The sequence below is a fragment of the Phaseolus vulgaris genome, chromosome 3, assembly GCF_000499845.2.
Source record: "Phaseolus vulgaris cultivar G19833 chromosome 3, P. vulgaris v2.0, whole genome shotgun sequence".
NCBI lineage: Eukaryota > Viridiplantae > Streptophyta > Magnoliopsida > Fabales > Fabaceae > Phaseolus > Phaseolus vulgaris.
The window spans coordinates 52,631,135-52,647,827 of record NC_023757.2 but is presented as its reverse complement, the minus strand read 5'-3'; the positions used below and the strand labels follow the sequence as shown (position 1 = coordinate 52,647,827).

Sequence of the window (16,693 nt, the reverse complement as noted above, 5' to 3'; positions counted from 1 at the left end):
TCAAACTCTTAATTCTATTATTACCACTTTATTGAATGTTTGATTTTGCTATAAAACTCTATGTTCAATCATGTGAAGGTCTTTATAGAAAATAAATACCCCATCACCACAAGCATTTCCAAACACATCAAAATGGACCACAATTATACATAATTAATTTGGAATCCAAAAGCATATTTACTCCTTATTATACATATGTAAGGGTTAAGATCCTTGTTTATGAAACATATTAAATGACACAATTTATGTTTATGATAGATTATAAATTTATTTTACACTAAATTAATACTATAATATCAAAATTAAATTTAGAAAATAAATTATAAGTTATAAGTAAAACATAATTATTTTTTAAAAAATACAATATTATATATATAATTATTTGTTTGTAATAAATAATAAATATGTTAATTATGTGTCTAAAATATAGAATTTTCTTAATTTGAAATATTTGTTGTTAACTTAATAATCCTAATTAATATTTTTCTGTTCTGTATTAAACTAAGTATACTTAATGATAGAAAATATCAGAGGTTTAAAAATACAATTTTTTATAAAGACTTAAAAACATACATAATAATATTTGTGGAGACTTGAAAATATATGTAAACCTATAAAATATTTGACTTTCATTATGAAAGAACTTTCTCGAATGCCTCTAAAATCATATATAAGAAACATCATCTGTATCTCCAACTCCATTATATAAATTGCAGCTAATATTTGTGTTTTTTATCCTTAGTTTCCATTTCTTTTCTTCATGATATATATTTGATTTTAATTTCTAGATGCTTATGTAACTCAGGATTATTTGAAGAACATAGGATGAAATACAAATAAATAAATAAATGGCATATACAATCCAAAGGATTAGGATAGTAAAGTTTAAAACTGCATGATCTTTGTGAACACATCCAAAGAATGATCATGATTCATGACCCTTTTGCTGAGAATACAACACTGCACACATTCCTATTCTTCTAGCAAATTTAGCTCCTTGAATGGTGATCTACTATCAGAATTGGCTTCAAGTTTCTTTATCCTCCTGGGAGACTGAATAAACATATTCTCCTTTACAAGGAAACCATCATCCGATTTCAAATTCATCACTGGACAACCATTCTCAAAAGACTGCACCATGCTTCTCAACATGTCCATTAATAGAGTGTCTGCGGTAGAGAACTCACAGATTTTGTCACTGAATCCCTGAATAAAAGCTAACAAATTTTCCCTTTCTGATGACTGTCTCGTAGCACTTTCAAGTAATTTTCCATTCTCCATCTTGAGTTTCTGAAGCAAAGTATCTGACTTTCTTAGCTTAGTCCCCATTTGATCATTCAACTCCATTACTTTGGCTTGCTTTGTACTCAATTCTACTTCAGTATCCAATGCTAGTTGCTCTGATTGGATCCAGTTTTCCTCCTGCAATTTCAGTTTCTGCTGCATAGCACGAATATCATCCTCAAGTTCCACTACCATCAACTTCTTCTCTTCAATTTCAAGTGCAGATAGAATCTGAGAAGAAATAAGCTGTAAAGAAAAGGTGGTCAACGAGTCAGTGAACTGCTGCTCCAGTGAAGTCACTTGCTGCATAAGTTCATCCATTCTCTTGTCTTTTCCTTTCATAAGCTGGACAAGATTATTTTTCTCATCCTTAAAGGTTCTTTCTATTGTGCCTTTCTCAATCACAGCTCTTTCAAATTCTTTCTGGAGCTCTTCTAACCTATAAACCAAGCTGTCTTTCTCTTGCTTGAGGCTTTCACCAAAGTCTACTTGTACAAGAAGTGAAGTTTCCAGTTCTCTACGCACCACATGATTTTCTTCTACTTCATTCTTCAAGCGCTCAACAATTGACTTCCATATTTGCAATTCAAATTCCACTTCATTTCTTTCACATATTGTCTCATCCAATTCAGTGATTGCACTGTCTAAAGCATCATGAATTTCTTTAATCTGTTCTTTAAAGTTACATTCCATATGCAAAACCTTCTCTTTGAGAATCAGCTGGCTCATAGTTGATTCCTCCAGCTCATTTTGCAGTTCATTTTGCAAAACCATGTGCCTATCCAGTTCATTGTTGAATCCACAAGACTCTACCTCCCTAAAACATGCTGCTATCTCACGTTCTTCATTTAGGCTTTTCTGGGCACTCATCAAAGCAGCATCTTTCATCTCCAGCTGCTTCATCAGTTGAAAAATCTCCTCTTCTCTCGCTTTGTTGATGTGGTCCATCTCATCCTTACCACTAGCATGCTTCAAATGAGCCTCAGAAATTCCCTGTTTCAACACTAACAGCATCACAGACATCTCCTCATTCAATAACTTCATCTCAATGGATAAAGAATAAGACCCCTCTAGTTCCATCTGCAGGCCTTCAACTGCTTCAATTTTAGTTTCCAACTCAGATTGACATCTATTCAGGTCTGCTGTCAACTGTTTTAGCTTAATGTTCCACTCAGCTTCTTTAGCCTTTAAAGTAGAGGAACACTCTCTGTGAGTATGTTCCAAACTTTTGAGCCTGGACCGCAACTTTGACTGCGAATATGAAGCTCCTGCCTCTTGAATTTGAGCTTCCTGGAGTTCTTTGAGGGACATTCGCAGCTCTTTATTTTCTTGCTCTAGCTTATCAATTCTGTACTTTGATTCTTTATTATATGCCTCTTTTGTTTTTAGCAAGTATTTCAAATCTGCAATATCTTTGTCACGGTCAGTGTTTAAGCAATTTAGCTGTAACCTACCATCCTGGTACTCATTACCAGCATCATCAAGCTGCACCTTAAGATTAGAAACTTCAACTTCCAATCGCTTTTTCTGGCTTTCAACATGAGCAAGAGCTTGGTGGCAAGTGTGTATCTGATGTTGAAAATCCTCTGAGATTCTGATCTGAGAGTCTAACCTAGTCTGAAGTGAAGAAATCTCATCTATCAATGTAGATTGTTCTGTCTCCCACTCCTTCTTACAAGACTTAAACTGCTGTCGAAGTCTGTCATGGGCTTCTTCCAGATGCTGAAACTGTTCCTTCTTCCATTTTAATTGATCTTCCACCTTCCTTTTTTCATCCTCTAACTTCTGGTACATGTCATCTCTTTCTCTTAGTTCTTTGGATACTCTATTTTTTTTCTCTGATTCCAAACACTTCTCCTTTGAAACCGAAAGACAATCTTTCAGTCTTTCAATATCCTGTTTGCACATATAAATCTGTTGTTCCTGGTTCTGTGTCTTCTCATTCGCCTCCTCTAAGGCCAACACCAACCCTCTTTTTTCTTCTTCCCACTTTTTGAACTTGTCATCACAATCCACTCGAAGTTTATCATTTGCAGCACTGAGATGTTTGATCATCGTCTCCTTTTTATTCAAATTCCCTCTGAGATCTTCACATTCCAGCTTTGCCTCAGAAATTTCATCTTCTTGTTGAAACAGTTTTTGATCCAGCTTCTCAGCTTTGAGCTTTGCTTCCTGTATCTGATTGACCTGTGCATTATGGGATTTCTTCAAGTTCTCAAGCAAATCTATCTTGCCTCTTAGATCTGCCTTCAGTTCCTCTATTTTTGCTTTTGCTTCATCGAGCTCTTCGTAAACCTTGGCCATTTCTTTTTACATTTAAGAAATTCAAGAAAAACCTGTTCTGCAAGCATTGTTCAGATTAAAACAAGTGTTCATTGTCCTTTCATTTAACTTGTACATGTTTTAAAAAAATGATCTTTAACCAAAAATCTCGCCGAATGAACTTCAAAAAGAATCATTACTAGATACAGTTTCCTAAAATTTTAACTGGTTCCAAAAAATAAATTATACTGAATAGGTAACATGTTACTCAAATTTCATCCTAGGATAACTATAGATCATGGTCAAAATCATATTTGGAACAATATCTAACTTTAGGTCTCTAAGAGACTCTCCTATTTCTTAAAGCATATCAACAACCAGAAATTTTAAAAAAGGAACATTATTCAACCATAAGAAGTGATAGAAGATTAACCATAAATTTATGAACCCCTCTCATAATTTTGTGTTTTCAAGAAATTTTACTTAATAATAGCAAGTATGATAGTGTGAGTATGTTTCAAGCACTTCTCTTTGAATCATCAACTTAGAGACATTACACATCTTACGCAAAAGCTAATTGGTTCAATTTACCATATAAAAGGAGTAAAATGCCGGAAAACGATTAGTATGCAGACTTCAGTACATAACATAAAATTAAACCTCGTACCCTGCTAAGGTGTTCCAAATCAGAAGAGAATTTCCAAGTCGTTAAGGGGAACAGTTTCAAGATAAAAGGTCTGAAACCCAGAAACTGACCTGGTTTGAAGAGCTGAAGAAAGTGTTGTGTTGGAGTGAAGATGGTGAAATGCAAATGGAGAGAAAGAGAGAAACAGATCGCAAGTTACCGTTATTGTGTACTAACTGATTTTCAAGTGAGATAAAAACCAAACCGAAAAGGTAGATAATGGATTGGAGAGAACATTATATTTGTTTTCGAAACGAAAAAACTAGCCGTTGAAACTGAAAGTTAGTAAATTAAAAAACTGAATTATTTGTTTCGGCCATGTTAATTTTGTTTGGGCTAAAACTTGGTCTCTGTAACTGGGCTATTCACACCCTTTTTACGTTCACAAGGCTGCTTCTTCCTGCACCTCCATACCTTCTTGTGCCACCCCCATAAATTTTTCATATTCCAAAATTACCCTTTTTAATATTCCGGATTACATAATCCAGAAATCTCCAGAAGTCTTTTTTGATTAGCTTTCGGATTACATAATTCGGAAGTCTTTTCTATACATAAGATTAATTTCTGGATTATGTAATCTGGAAGCTTTTTTTCAGATGCTTCCAGATTACATAATCCGAAAATCTTTTCTAAATATGAAATTGACTTCTGGATTATGTAATCCAGATATAGGCTTATTATTTCAAATTCAAGGGGTGGAAAAAAAGGATAAAATGATATTTTCGTATTTAGTATGGGGTGGCACAAGAAGGTATGGAGGTATAGGAAGAAAGAGTCCGTTCACAATTCCCCTCAATTTAATGTTTTTTTTTTTGTTTTGTTTTAAAACACTCGTTTTAGAAATTAGTCTGATTTACATGTACTAACCTAAATTCTCATATTTAACAATTATGATTTTAGTTTTTTAATGTAATTTTTATGTTACATAAATTAGTTTGCCTAAATCCGTAAAAAAGAAGTCCGCAGTTTGAAAGGAATTAAAAAAGAGACCCTTTTTGAGTGTGCTTCCACTCTCCCTTCATTTTAGTGGTAAAAACAAATATTAAACGGCAAAATAAAAAACAATAATGTAACATAAAAAATAATTATAAAAAGAATTTGTTTATTATTTTTTATAATTAAGAAATATTAAAAAATACTTATTGAGATGTTTTTCCTTAATAAATGATTAAAAATACTCAATAAATAAACCAATCCAATCATAATTAAATTGTTACTTAATAAAAGATAAACCCCACTTAACCAAATTAATTGAGTTAGGTCAAAATTTGGATTAACATGTACCATTTCCAACTGTACAATTTAGTGTATGGATAGAAAAATTGGTGCCCATAAATAAAAGTTACATCAACCTCAAACATAATGCACAAACCAAAAATAATAATGAATAAATCATATACAATACAACGTAGGATTTTCGAGAATATATGCTTATCCATTTCTCTTTCTAAATGCTGATCACCGGGGTGACCTTCAAATGAGTACAACAAAAAATCCGGCTACATAATACACACCTCAAGATGTTGCAAAACCTCAAAAAGCAACTACCACGCTTGAAACAAAAAAATTGAAACAAAATAAATATTTTTTTTATCTAATTTTTTCTACCCTTATTTCTTTTGTTTGAAACCACAACCCATCCATCATCTGCTTCACTTGAAACATTTGGCCGGGGCTCATTAACTGAATTACTGTTTGAATCAGTTCTGGGAATCTCCCTATTCTTGTTTGAAGAATTATCATCTACACTCATGGTTTCATCATCATCATCTTCATCAGTGTCATCTTCATCACCATTTACAATCTAAAACATCAAAAAACGACTAACATTATCACAAATTCAACGGAAGTGGAAGATCATCCAATTGTTACTTGGCTATATAAGGAGAAATGAAAACGTCTAACAGTACTACTGCATTCAAATTCAATGCAAGTGGAAGATCAGCCAATAGTTTCCTGGCTATATATAAACAAGGAGAAATGAGTACAAAAAACTAAACATGCTCTGTAAACATATGTAACAAATTGAAAATTACATAATCTAGTCCCAGTCCACTTGGGAGATCAACAGAATTGTTCCTCACATTTTTTTGGAGAAGCCTAAAATAGGAGGTTTCAGAACTGGCTATAAGGTAGGAAGAAAATTGTGGGAAAAAAGGAAGTGGGAGAAATCACAACTTTCATAAGATTTCTCAACATCACTCTTCACAAGAAGAGTGGTATTTTTTCCTTATTTCAAACATAGAGTAACATAATAATTATTCAGGGCTTATTTGCGTTCTTTGAATACATTCCATCATTCCAACTTCTAAGTCAGGAAACAAGGAATGAAACAGAAATACCAGAATTACCCAAATAATTGCAAAAAAAATAGTGGCTGTTTGAGAAATTCCAATAAGGTTTTCAAGACTTAAAATTGAAAGGTAGTTTGAGAGGCAAGAGTAGAGGCACTAGATGACATTTTGCATTGAGGCACACAACAATTATGACTTAATGTTTATGGATAGCCATCATTTAGAAATCGAAACACCCTAGATTAAACCAGCATAAAACCGTGTAAATATGATATTAAGAAAAAACAGTAAAATTTCATTATGCACATACAGTCAGTAATGTACCTGTGGTGTATGAGGAGGACGAGCTGCTTGCTCAAGATTGGCTTTCCTGAGATTTTCAAAGGAACTAAAATTTTCGTCCAAGAATTCTTCATGCATAACCATTAATTTCTCAGCTACCTACATAATCATATAAAAAAAATAAGAACACGTGAAATTAACAGAACAAACAAATAAAAAAAATAAAAAAACTTATACCTCTTCAACGCTGCCATCTTCGACCTCCACATTGAGCGAAAGCATACCTTGATCCAGTATGTCTTCTAAATCATCAATATAAAGTGGGTCTAGAACACATAAACCAGAACAGTAAAAAAACAAAAATTAAAACAGAGTTTCGGATCCATAGAATTGAATTGTGTTTTGTTGCGCGAATCGATATACCTTTGGATTGAGTGAACCATGAAAGAACATCGGTGACAAGTTGATCGGCTTTGACGCGGGACTCACGACCACCCCATTCGTTCTCAACAGCAGTTCGAAGAGCCGACCAGCGAAACAAGAGTAAGCCAATTCCTTCATTGAAAAGTCCTATGGACTGTCCCTGTAGCCTTCGCGCACCCTCCATCGTTCACCACAACGCAACAAACCCTATGTTCTGTGTCTTTCTGCAGCCACGTAAATGGTTTGTTCTAAGGTAAGAGATGATTAGGGTTTTGTCTATTATTTTTTTTTTTGATGAAATTATAGAAAGACTCAGAAATTAAGAGTATTGGGCCATCACCCGAATTGGCCCAATCTCTCTCCTTCCCCGAACCATTATAACTGATTTATTATTAAACTAATCATTATTGTTCCACGTTTTCAGGTAAGATTCTTTTTTAATTAATTATTTACTTTATGTTATTTATTTTATATTTAGTTATATATATATATATATATATTTAATTTATTTATTTATTTATATTTATCTATTTTAGGTAATTATCGATCTTATTTATTTGTATTTATGTTATTAATTCTGATTTTATTTATTTTTTATATTTATATTATTTAATTTATTTTCAGTTATAATAATTTTATATTATTTAATTTATTTTCAGTTATAATAATTTTATATTATTTAATTTATCTTTAGTTACATACCCATTCTATTTATTTAATTTAATTTATTTTCATTTATACAATGATCTTATTTATTAGTCTATATGTAATTTTATTTTCTTATAATATATCGATCTATATTTAATTATTTTAAAAATTTGTTTTAATTTTATTTTATTTTTATATAATATTTAAAATACTTTATAGTTCCAAAAATATGTGAAATAATAATAAAAGTAAAGGAAAAATAATAATTATTTTTATTGAATAAGTTTGAATAAAATTAACCGATATACTTTATATTTGTTTAGGGCTTATGATTTCATAATAAGATCCAGGACATTCATAGGTCAAATTTAAGACTGTACAATACATGCTGAACATCGCTAAGGTTAAGTAGTGGGTATATATTTATTTTTTGAGCTAATGGATCAATAATATTCTCGAAAAAAAAATACAATTATACCAATATTTTTAATAAAAAATAATCAACTACTTAATCACTTCATAACCAAGAAAGATGTTAATAATGGATGATTAGTAATAGAATATGGATCCATATTTTTTTTTCACATAAAAAAAATAAGTTGTTTTCAAGTTTAAGTTTAATCTGTTAATTTTTTTTTTTGTTATTGTAACTAAAAAAATCAGTTGTTTCAAATATAATATGTTGAATTTATTTTAAAATTTATAAGTGTTCTTTTAAAAATATGAATATGTTGTTTTGAAAAAAAAATATTAAAATTTTATCAAGATTGTTATAAACCACTTTTTAAGAAAATCTACTTGATTATGCTTACTCATACTTTTATTTTATTTTCTTCAATATCTTGTTTCTAAATTAATCTCTCAATCGATCACACCCACACTACTATATTATTTAAAGAAACGTCCTACAAACTAACTCTAATATATTAAAATATTATTATTTTTGTGTATATTAAACTCATTTATATCTTTATTTCTTCTTCTTTTGCTTTTTATTTTTAAATTAATCTTTAAGTCGACTAAACTGATACTATACTTATATTACTTAATACGAAATATTATTTTAATATTAATTTTTTTTATCTCTTAAACCTATCTCAACCACTTATTTTTTATTTTAGTAACATTTGTGTACATTGAACGGACACAATGTATCTAATTTAATTTAATTTAATTCAGTCTAAATAAATCGACCCTATTTTGTGGTGAGTAATTGTTGGTATTCTCTTAATGAATGTGTTAATGTGTTGATCATCATTATATTGATTGGTGCAATTATGAAATATGATGATCTAATTGGTCCATTATTGGGTGGTTGGAACCTTAGACTTTATGAGCAGTGACAATGGTGATAGTTTGCACTGTTGAAGTTGGATCTCAGAAGACCCTTTTATAATTGTCTTCTATAATGTTAGTTAAGCATTAATTTATCTTTGTGGTTTTAGGCTTTCTTCCTAATTATTTTTCTAATGAGTGATGAAGAAGACAATATGTGTCAATAGAAAGACACTTCTTTTTAAGTTGATTTTCATCTTAGTTTATTTTCTTTATCCCTTTCTATTTCTAGAATCAGTTAATCCTCTATAACTTTCGGCAGTTTTATTCAACTCAGAGAATTCTAATTTTATAAGAAAGTAATGACAAAAAGATCTCAATCAATTTTTAAATATTGTGATAGAGGAAAAAGTTATGCACTGAATAACACAGTCAACAACTCTTATTCATGTTTATGAGATCATAGAACAATCTTTTATTTTTTTTTCTTCTTCTTACAATTAATTTTATGGTTTTGTTATAGTTTTTCGTTCTGCAGTTTGTAAATAATATTGTTATATTTGAAATTGTGGAAGAAAATAGTTGAATAAAATTAATACACTTTGGAGGTTGGATAACATATTATGGGTGGTCCGATAACGGTCCGATAGCGGGTGGTCAGATAAGTCCACCAAATTGCACCCACTTATATACAATGAAAAGGTTATAATCTCTAGTCGATGTGGAATCTCTAACACACCTCCTCACGCCGAGACTGCCAACTCGTGCGTGAGACTATATATTATGGGTGGTCCAATAGGGTGACACGATAGGTCAAACACAAACACTCGCTAGAATAAGCTCGAAATGGTTCCGATACCATATTACAGAGTGAACTTTAAGTTTAACTAAACCCCATAAAACCGGCTTATGAGGTTAAGGTTTGCACCCACTTATACGCAATGAAAGGTTCTAATCTCTAGTCGATGTGAGATCTACAACCGTTACAGAGTGCTTTTGGTATCCACTATGTGAGACTATATTATTTATTTGTGTTAATGTGATTTATTTTTAAATCTTACATAGATTAAGTATATTTTTTATATTTTGAAATATGAAAAGTAAAATTTAGAAACTAAGATTATAGAAAAGGTGGTAGGTATTGGTTGGTTGGATGAGCATGAGAGTGAAACGTGGAGACAGGTCATTGGTTGTGGTTTTTGAGAAAAAAGAGAGTTGGGACATTAAGTTCGGCCGAAGTTTTCTCTCATCATGATCCCATAATTAGAACTTATTAGTTCCACGTTCTCTCTTTTCTTACACAACATAAAATCTGTTTCTTATTGTTGAATGCAACTTTTTTTTCACTTTTTTTTCTCTTTTCTTCTTCTTCTTCTCATGAAACTTATATCTTCTCCCTCTCTAGACTCAGAGAGAGTAGATAGGGATATACATAAAACCTTTGAGGAATAGAAAGAAGAAACAACCAACATGTTGCAGAGAGCTGCAAGCAGTGCATATTCATGGTGGTGGGCTAGCCACATCAGAACAAAGCAATCAAAATGGATGGAGCAAAACCTCCACGGTCAGCTTTTTCTTATCATCTTCCTTGTATTCAAATAAATAATGGGTTGCTTTTAATCTTTTCAATTCATAATATAATTTAGTTGTTTGGTTTGATCTTAATCCCACATTATTTGCTAGTTTGTGCCACATGGTTTGATACATTGAGCATGGAAATTTTGTGGCAAATTCATATGAGAGAGATTGAAATGGCCTGCTTTGTTTTCACTTGTCATGAACGAATCAACATGTAAGATTTGGATGATCTGTTAGTCAATTATTGATTTCAACATTCAAATTATGTTTTGCTCACGCGCAAATAGAATGCTATATATATATGACTGCAATCAGAGGATTCAACTTATGATGTGACCAATTTGGTCTGTGATTAGGCCATTGCAATTTAAGAACTTGATGATGGATGTTCATTGGCTTTTTTCGAAAGATTTTATATCTAAATTTTCTTTCCACAAATCGGAACATGCAAGGCTGCTTAAATGCCATTGTATGATCAACAAATCTCACTTATAGAGAATTTTATACATCCTGTGTATTTGTCAAAATAAAAATTTGAAGAAAAATGCAGATATGGAGGAAAAGGTGCATGCTGTGTTGAAGCTCCTAGAGGAAGAGGGGGATTCCTTTGCCAAGAGAGCAGAAATGTATTACAAAAGGAGACCAGAACTGATAAGCTTTGTGGAAGAATCATTCAGGTCATACCGTTCTTTAGCTGATAGGTATGATCACATTTCAACAGAGTTGCAAAATGCCAACAACACCATTGCTTCTGTGTGCCCAGATCAAGTCCCGTATATGCAAGAGGAAGAAGAGGATTCACCTAGACCAAAAACTCCCAGAAAAATGGGAGAAGGGTACAAACCAAATGTTCCAAATGTTCCAAATGTACCAAAGGTTCCAAAGCCTCCACTCAGAGATTTAAAAACTGTCATAACAACAGCCACGAAGAAACTCGGCACAAAGAAGGCAGCAGCCGCAGCTGCAGCTCCAAAAGTTCCAAAATCTGGATTGAGCAGAAAGGGGGCACTTAAAGAGATGGACAAGCTGCAGAAGGAGATTCTGTCGTTGCAAACTGTGAAAGAGTTTGTGAAGAGTTCTTATGATAATGCCATTGCCAAGTACTGGGATACTGAGAACCAGATCAAGGCATTACAAGAGAAAGTGTCCAATTTGCAAGATGAACTCGGAGAAGGTATTGCTATTGATGATGAGGAAGCTCGGTGTTTGATGGCTGCAGCAGCACTTAAGTCATGCCAAGAGACATTGTCAAAGTTGGAAGAGAAGCAGAAGATATCACTTGATGAGGCCAAAGTTGAGTCTAAAAAGGTAAAGGAAGTGAGGGATAAGTTACGTTCTCTCATGAACGAATGCAATTATGATGAAACCATTTCTAAAGGGCCAAGGGCTAGAAGAGATGTAAAAGAAATAGCAGGAACACAGCAGTTGGATGAAGAGGTGGAGAAAATGAATCAGCAGAAACAGGAGTTGCAGGTGTTGCAGGAGAAAATAAAAGAGCATTTTGAGGCTGGATCTTATTCAACTCTAACAGTGCAAGATATGGCAGAAAAGATTGATTCACTTGTTAACAAAGTTGTCAGCTTAGAAACAGCAGTTTCTTCCCAGACAGCTCTTGTGAAAAGGTTAAAAGTAGAAACAGATGAACTTCATTCCGTGGTTCGAACTCTAGAAGTTGATAAGGAAAGTTTGATCAATGATAAAGCTAAATTGAACGATCAACTAAGGGAAATGAATGATAAGTTGCAAGGGGTACAGGATCTAAACCAAATTGTTGTAGACCAGAATAGCAACCTCCAAACACACTTCACTGAAGCACATTGTAATCTTGATCGAATCTCAGAGAAAGTTCAGAAGGTGAAACCAGATGTGGTGAGTGAAGTATCACTAACCGAAAGGAATTCATCAAAAGAAGCTGAATCTGAATGTGATGTTAAAGGACAAGATGCATTGAATCAAGATAGTGAGTTATTGAATGATGAAAAGTCCAATAGGGAGAACAAGGCCACTGCTGTGGTAGGTCATACTGTAAACTCAGATAAGGAGCTCAAGGTTGCTGAAGTGGTAAAAGACAGTGTAATTCATACTGTTAATTCAGATAAGAAGCTCAATGTTGCTGAAGTGGTGAATGACAGTGTAGTTCACACTGTAAATTCAGATAAGGAGCTCAAGGCTGGTGAAGTGGTAAAAGACAGTGTAATTCATACTGTTAATTCAGATAAGGAGCCAGAGTTTGCTGAAGTGGTAAAAGACAAGCCTAAAGTGGCAAGTTCACAAGAAAATGATGTTAAGGTCACCAATTCACTAGAAATGAAAGAGGAAAAGCCAGTTGAAAACAAATCACAAATAGAATTGAAAGAAAGAGAGAAGTCTCCAGATTCTAGCAACTGTGATATTACAAAATCAACAGGTGCTTTGAAAACTACAGAAAATCAGGTGATTAAAGGTGATTCCAAGGAGCAAGGAATATCAAAAGAAGATGAACCTGATTGGCAGGAATTGTTGAATGGAATGAGGGACAGGGAAAATGCTTTGCTGTCAGAATATACTAATGCTCTTCAAAATTACGATGATATGAAGATGAAACTAGCAGAAATAGAGAAGAAAAATCAAGATGCCCTCTTTGAGTCATCTTTGATGTTGAAAGAACTGAAGACTGCAAATACCTTGAAAGATGAGGAAATTAGACTCCTACGTCAGAAACTAGGTGTTCTGCAGAAAAACTTGGAGGGAAGGGAGGATTTGGGAGACTTTTCTTCAGTGCAGCCTGTACTAGAGAGAAATGACATTGAAGAATATTTGATAGCTGCAGAACCAGAAACTGCAATATCAGCCACTGAAGAGAGGTTCCGGATGAGCATTGATGAACTTCTAGAGGAGAATCTAGACTTCTGGTTAAAGTTCAGTACTTCTTTTACTGGGATTCAGAAATTTGAGACCACCATAAAAGATTTGCTGAGCGAGGTATCAAGAATTGAGGACAAATGGAAATCATCAGAAGGAAGTAGTAGTGCAAAATATTCTTTGAAATCTGATGCAAGACCGCTATATAAACACCTTTCAGAGATTCTAAATGAACTAACATCGTGGTTGGAAAACAGTGCAATGTTGAAGGAAGAACTTCAATGTAGATTTTCGTCCCTGTGTGAAATCCAAGAAGAGATAACCACAGCACTGAAAACAAGTGCTGAAGATGACGACTTCAAGTTCACCAGCTATCAAGCAGCCAAGTTCCAAGGTGAGGTTTTGAACATGAAACAAGAGAACCACAGAGTTGCTGATGAACTTCAAGCAGGTTTAGATCTAGTAACAACTCTCCAACTTGATGGGGAGAGGGCTCTTGCAAAGATGAATGAACGATTTGGACTCTCAAGTTCTAAGAAAACACAAAGAACTACAGATTCAAACTCTGTTCCTCTGAGGTCATTTATCTTTGGTGTGAAACCAAAGAAACAAAAACAATCAATCTTCTCCTGCATGACCCCTGGAATGAATAGGAAATACCGTGCTTATAAAGGATAAAGCCATATGTAAAATATTTGTACCACATTTCTTAAACTTTTATTGTCTTGGACAAAATTCCTATATTGGTTTCACTAGATAGAATGTATTGAAATTTCAATGTCTTTTTTACTTTAAAGGAAGCAATTCATATTGTGCTTGTCTATAAATAGCCAGAAAGTACTACCAAATGTAGGCTTCAGTTTGTCATGTGTGCCCTTTTCATCATATATGTATTAATCACTCCTTGTAAAGCAAGATTCTCATAACTTTTTCATTGATATCACTCATGCTGTATATATACAGAAGGACTTCTGTTCTTAATTTCTTTGTAGCACAAATAGAATAAAAATAACTATACTGATGCAGTTGCATTAAGAACCATACTTATTTTTCTTATTTTCTCTCTTTCAAAATATCCCTCACCATCATTTATCAGAAAGCTTCAACCTAGACTGCATAGGGAGTTTGAATTGGAACTGCACATATTGTAATCCATATCTGTAAAAAACGTGTAAAACTGATAGTTGTGCTGAAAATCAGATCTGTATGTATGTGTTGAAACTATTAAACTAGAACATATGAATCACAAAAGAGCATAGCTTAAATAATGAAGGACATGTATGATGTCCAGCCCAATGTTGGTCAAATAAATCAGTCTTCCAATGAGTCTTCTACAAGAGGTAGAATCAGGAATAATTTCACACATGTTGACCGCGAGCTTCTGATTCATAGGAGTGACAACAGATGCACAATATAACATACCAACATCTTCAAGTATATCCAAAGTGTATTTTCTCTGACATAAATGTATCCCAATTTTATTTCTAACAACTTCTAGATCAAGAAAGTATGTTAACTCTCCAAGATTTTTAATCGTAAAAGTCTTATCCAGTAGTTATGTAATCAATTTCAAATTTTTTCGTTTCCAACTAAAAAATATCATTAGCATATACTAAAACAACCGTATTATTGCTATCAATATTTCTAAAAAATAAAGAATGATTAGTATTTGAACAACTATACCTTTGTGAAAGAGAAAAGGTGGAGATTTTTTTTCATACCATTGTTTACTGGCTGGCCTAAGTGATAGGTGTGCTAAATATTATTAGATTTTACATTAGTTTAGGTCTATAGATCGGGAAAAATAGAGAATATTTAGTATGAAAGCTAACTTCTTCCCACTTAGAATGATTACTTTGATGAGTTGAATGATCTTATGTTAAAATTATTGAAATTTTGCAGAAAGTAGAGGAAAAAGAGCAACAAAGTTATAAATGAGAAAAATGGTACCATCCGCTGAGTGCTAAGTGGATTGATGGCAAAGAACATGCAAATTCAAGACCTCCAAGCATTGAGCCCTGCTAAGCAGATTTGTGTCAGAGAAGAACTCAAGCTTAAGAATGAGCTGCTGAGTGAAGGCCATGAAGCACTAAGCGTAAAGGAAACCTTGAGGCCAAGGAAAGTCAATTGGTTGGGTTGGGTTGGAGGTTAGTTGAGGGCATGTAATTAATTAATCATAAAAAGTCAATTCGCCGAGTGAATCAAATGTAAATTCAGTCCAACACTCAACAATATGAATAGAGAGGTGAGATGAGGTGTAGAAAGAAAATGCTAAAGTTGAACACACCATCTAAAGCCACATGTCCTTAGTTGTTAGTTATTCAATCTTGAGTTGTCTTTTAAACATTATGACGAGTAGCAAATTTTTTTTTGGGATTGAAAAACAATGTAACATTCAGTGCTTTGCTATTTATAAATGCATGTTTCTTTAAGTTCCTTGATTTGATTGCACTTAAAGCTTAATAAGTGAGGAATCACTATTATTGATCTTAGAAGTTGAATGATATTGGAAAATACTTTCTTCTTTTGAACTAAGTCAAATAATCCAAATAACTCAATGTCTCAGAACGAAATTGAGTGTTTGACATGAACTACTCCATCAATAATACTGGTTAAGGGATTGATTTGGTTGTTTGATTTCTAAATAATCATGATTAAGGAATTAACTTGATTTGCCCTTATAGTAAATTTAAATCTCATGTTATTTATATCTAGCTGTATATTATAATAGTTAAACGCGATTCACAAAAAGTTAATTATAATAGTTATTTACTATATATAGAAACCTATAACGACAGTTGACAACTCACTTATAATTATTGAGTACAACATATATATTTAGTAAAAAAGTGAGTTGAGTGAGAGTTCAGAGGAAGAGAGAAACTTCTAGTTGTAATCTATGTGATTGTGAATTTGGACATAAACATAAATTGAAATTGATTAACACTATTATTGAACCACATTACTTGTGCATGTCTCTTTCTTGTTTATTCCTTCCTTTATCTTCTACCAATCCTTTACAGCTTCTTCTCTATTATAGTATTTGCTTTACCTGGTAGACGATACAAGTGGATTGTCTAGTTTATTCCACAACATATATTAATCAAGTTATTTTTTAAAA

General features: G+C 32.8%; 3 protein-coding genes and 1 long non-coding RNA gene across 7 annotated transcripts; 1 reads left to right on the top strand and 3 right to left on the bottom strand.

Annotated features, from left to right (window-relative positions):
- Nucleotides 1-826: 826 nt before the first annotated feature.
- LOC137808715 (uncharacterized protein At4g38062) lies at nt 827-4,445 on the bottom strand. Of its 2 annotated transcripts, none has more exons than XM_068609973.1 (2): nt 4,303-4,445; nt 827-3,625 (listed from the first exon to the last, which is right to left on the bottom strand). In XM_068609973.1, the coding sequence occupies exon 2, from the start codon at nt 3,586-3,588 to the stop codon at nt 973-975; it is 2,616 nt and encodes an 871-aa protein (XP_068466074.1). In that variant the 5' UTR covers nt 3,589-3,625; nt 4,303-4,445; the 3' UTR covers nt 827-972. The 2 variants fall into 2 exon arrangements, with proteins under 2 accessions (XP_068466074.1, XP_068466076.1); XM_068609975.1 differs by having other exon boundaries at nt 827-3,620.
- A 1,200-nt stretch (nt 4,446-5,645) lies between these two features.
- On the bottom strand, nt 5,646-7,503 carry LOC137808714 (uncharacterized). The gene is made up of 4 exons (XM_068609972.1): nt 7,231-7,503; nt 7,045-7,133; nt 6,850-6,966; nt 5,646-6,035 (listed from the first exon to the last, which is right to left on the bottom strand). Exons 1-4 carry the CDS (start codon nt 7,412-7,414, stop codon nt 5,826-5,828), a joined length of 600 nt encoding a protein of 199 aa, XP_068466073.1. The 5' UTR covers nt 7,415-7,503; the 3' UTR covers nt 5,646-5,825.
- Nucleotides 7,504-10,388: 2,885 nt separating this feature from the next.
- LOC137808711 (protein NETWORKED 2D-like) lies at nt 10,389-14,515 on the top strand. Of its 2 annotated transcripts, none has more exons than XM_068609970.1 (2): nt 10,389-10,717; nt 11,282-14,515. In XM_068609970.1, the coding sequence occupies exons 1-2, from the start codon at nt 10,624-10,626 to the stop codon at nt 14,248-14,250; spliced, it is 3,063 nt and encodes a 1,020-aa protein (XP_068466071.1). In that variant the 5' UTR covers nt 10,389-10,623; the 3' UTR covers nt 14,251-14,515. The 2 variants fall into 2 exon arrangements, with proteins under 2 accessions (XP_068466071.1, XP_068466072.1); XM_068609971.1 differs by having other exon boundaries at nt 10,389-10,945.
- LOC137808713 (uncharacterized) lies at nt 14,477-15,783 on the bottom strand. 2 transcript variants are annotated; one of them, XR_011080728.1, is made up of 2 exons: nt 15,523-15,783; nt 14,477-14,953 (listed from the first exon to the last, which is right to left on the bottom strand). It is a non-coding gene; the product is annotated as an uncharacterized lncRNA (long non-coding RNA). The 2 variants fall into 2 exon arrangements; XR_011080727.1 differs by having other exon boundaries at nt 14,477-14,730.
- Nucleotides 15,784-16,693: the final 910 nt, after the last annotated feature.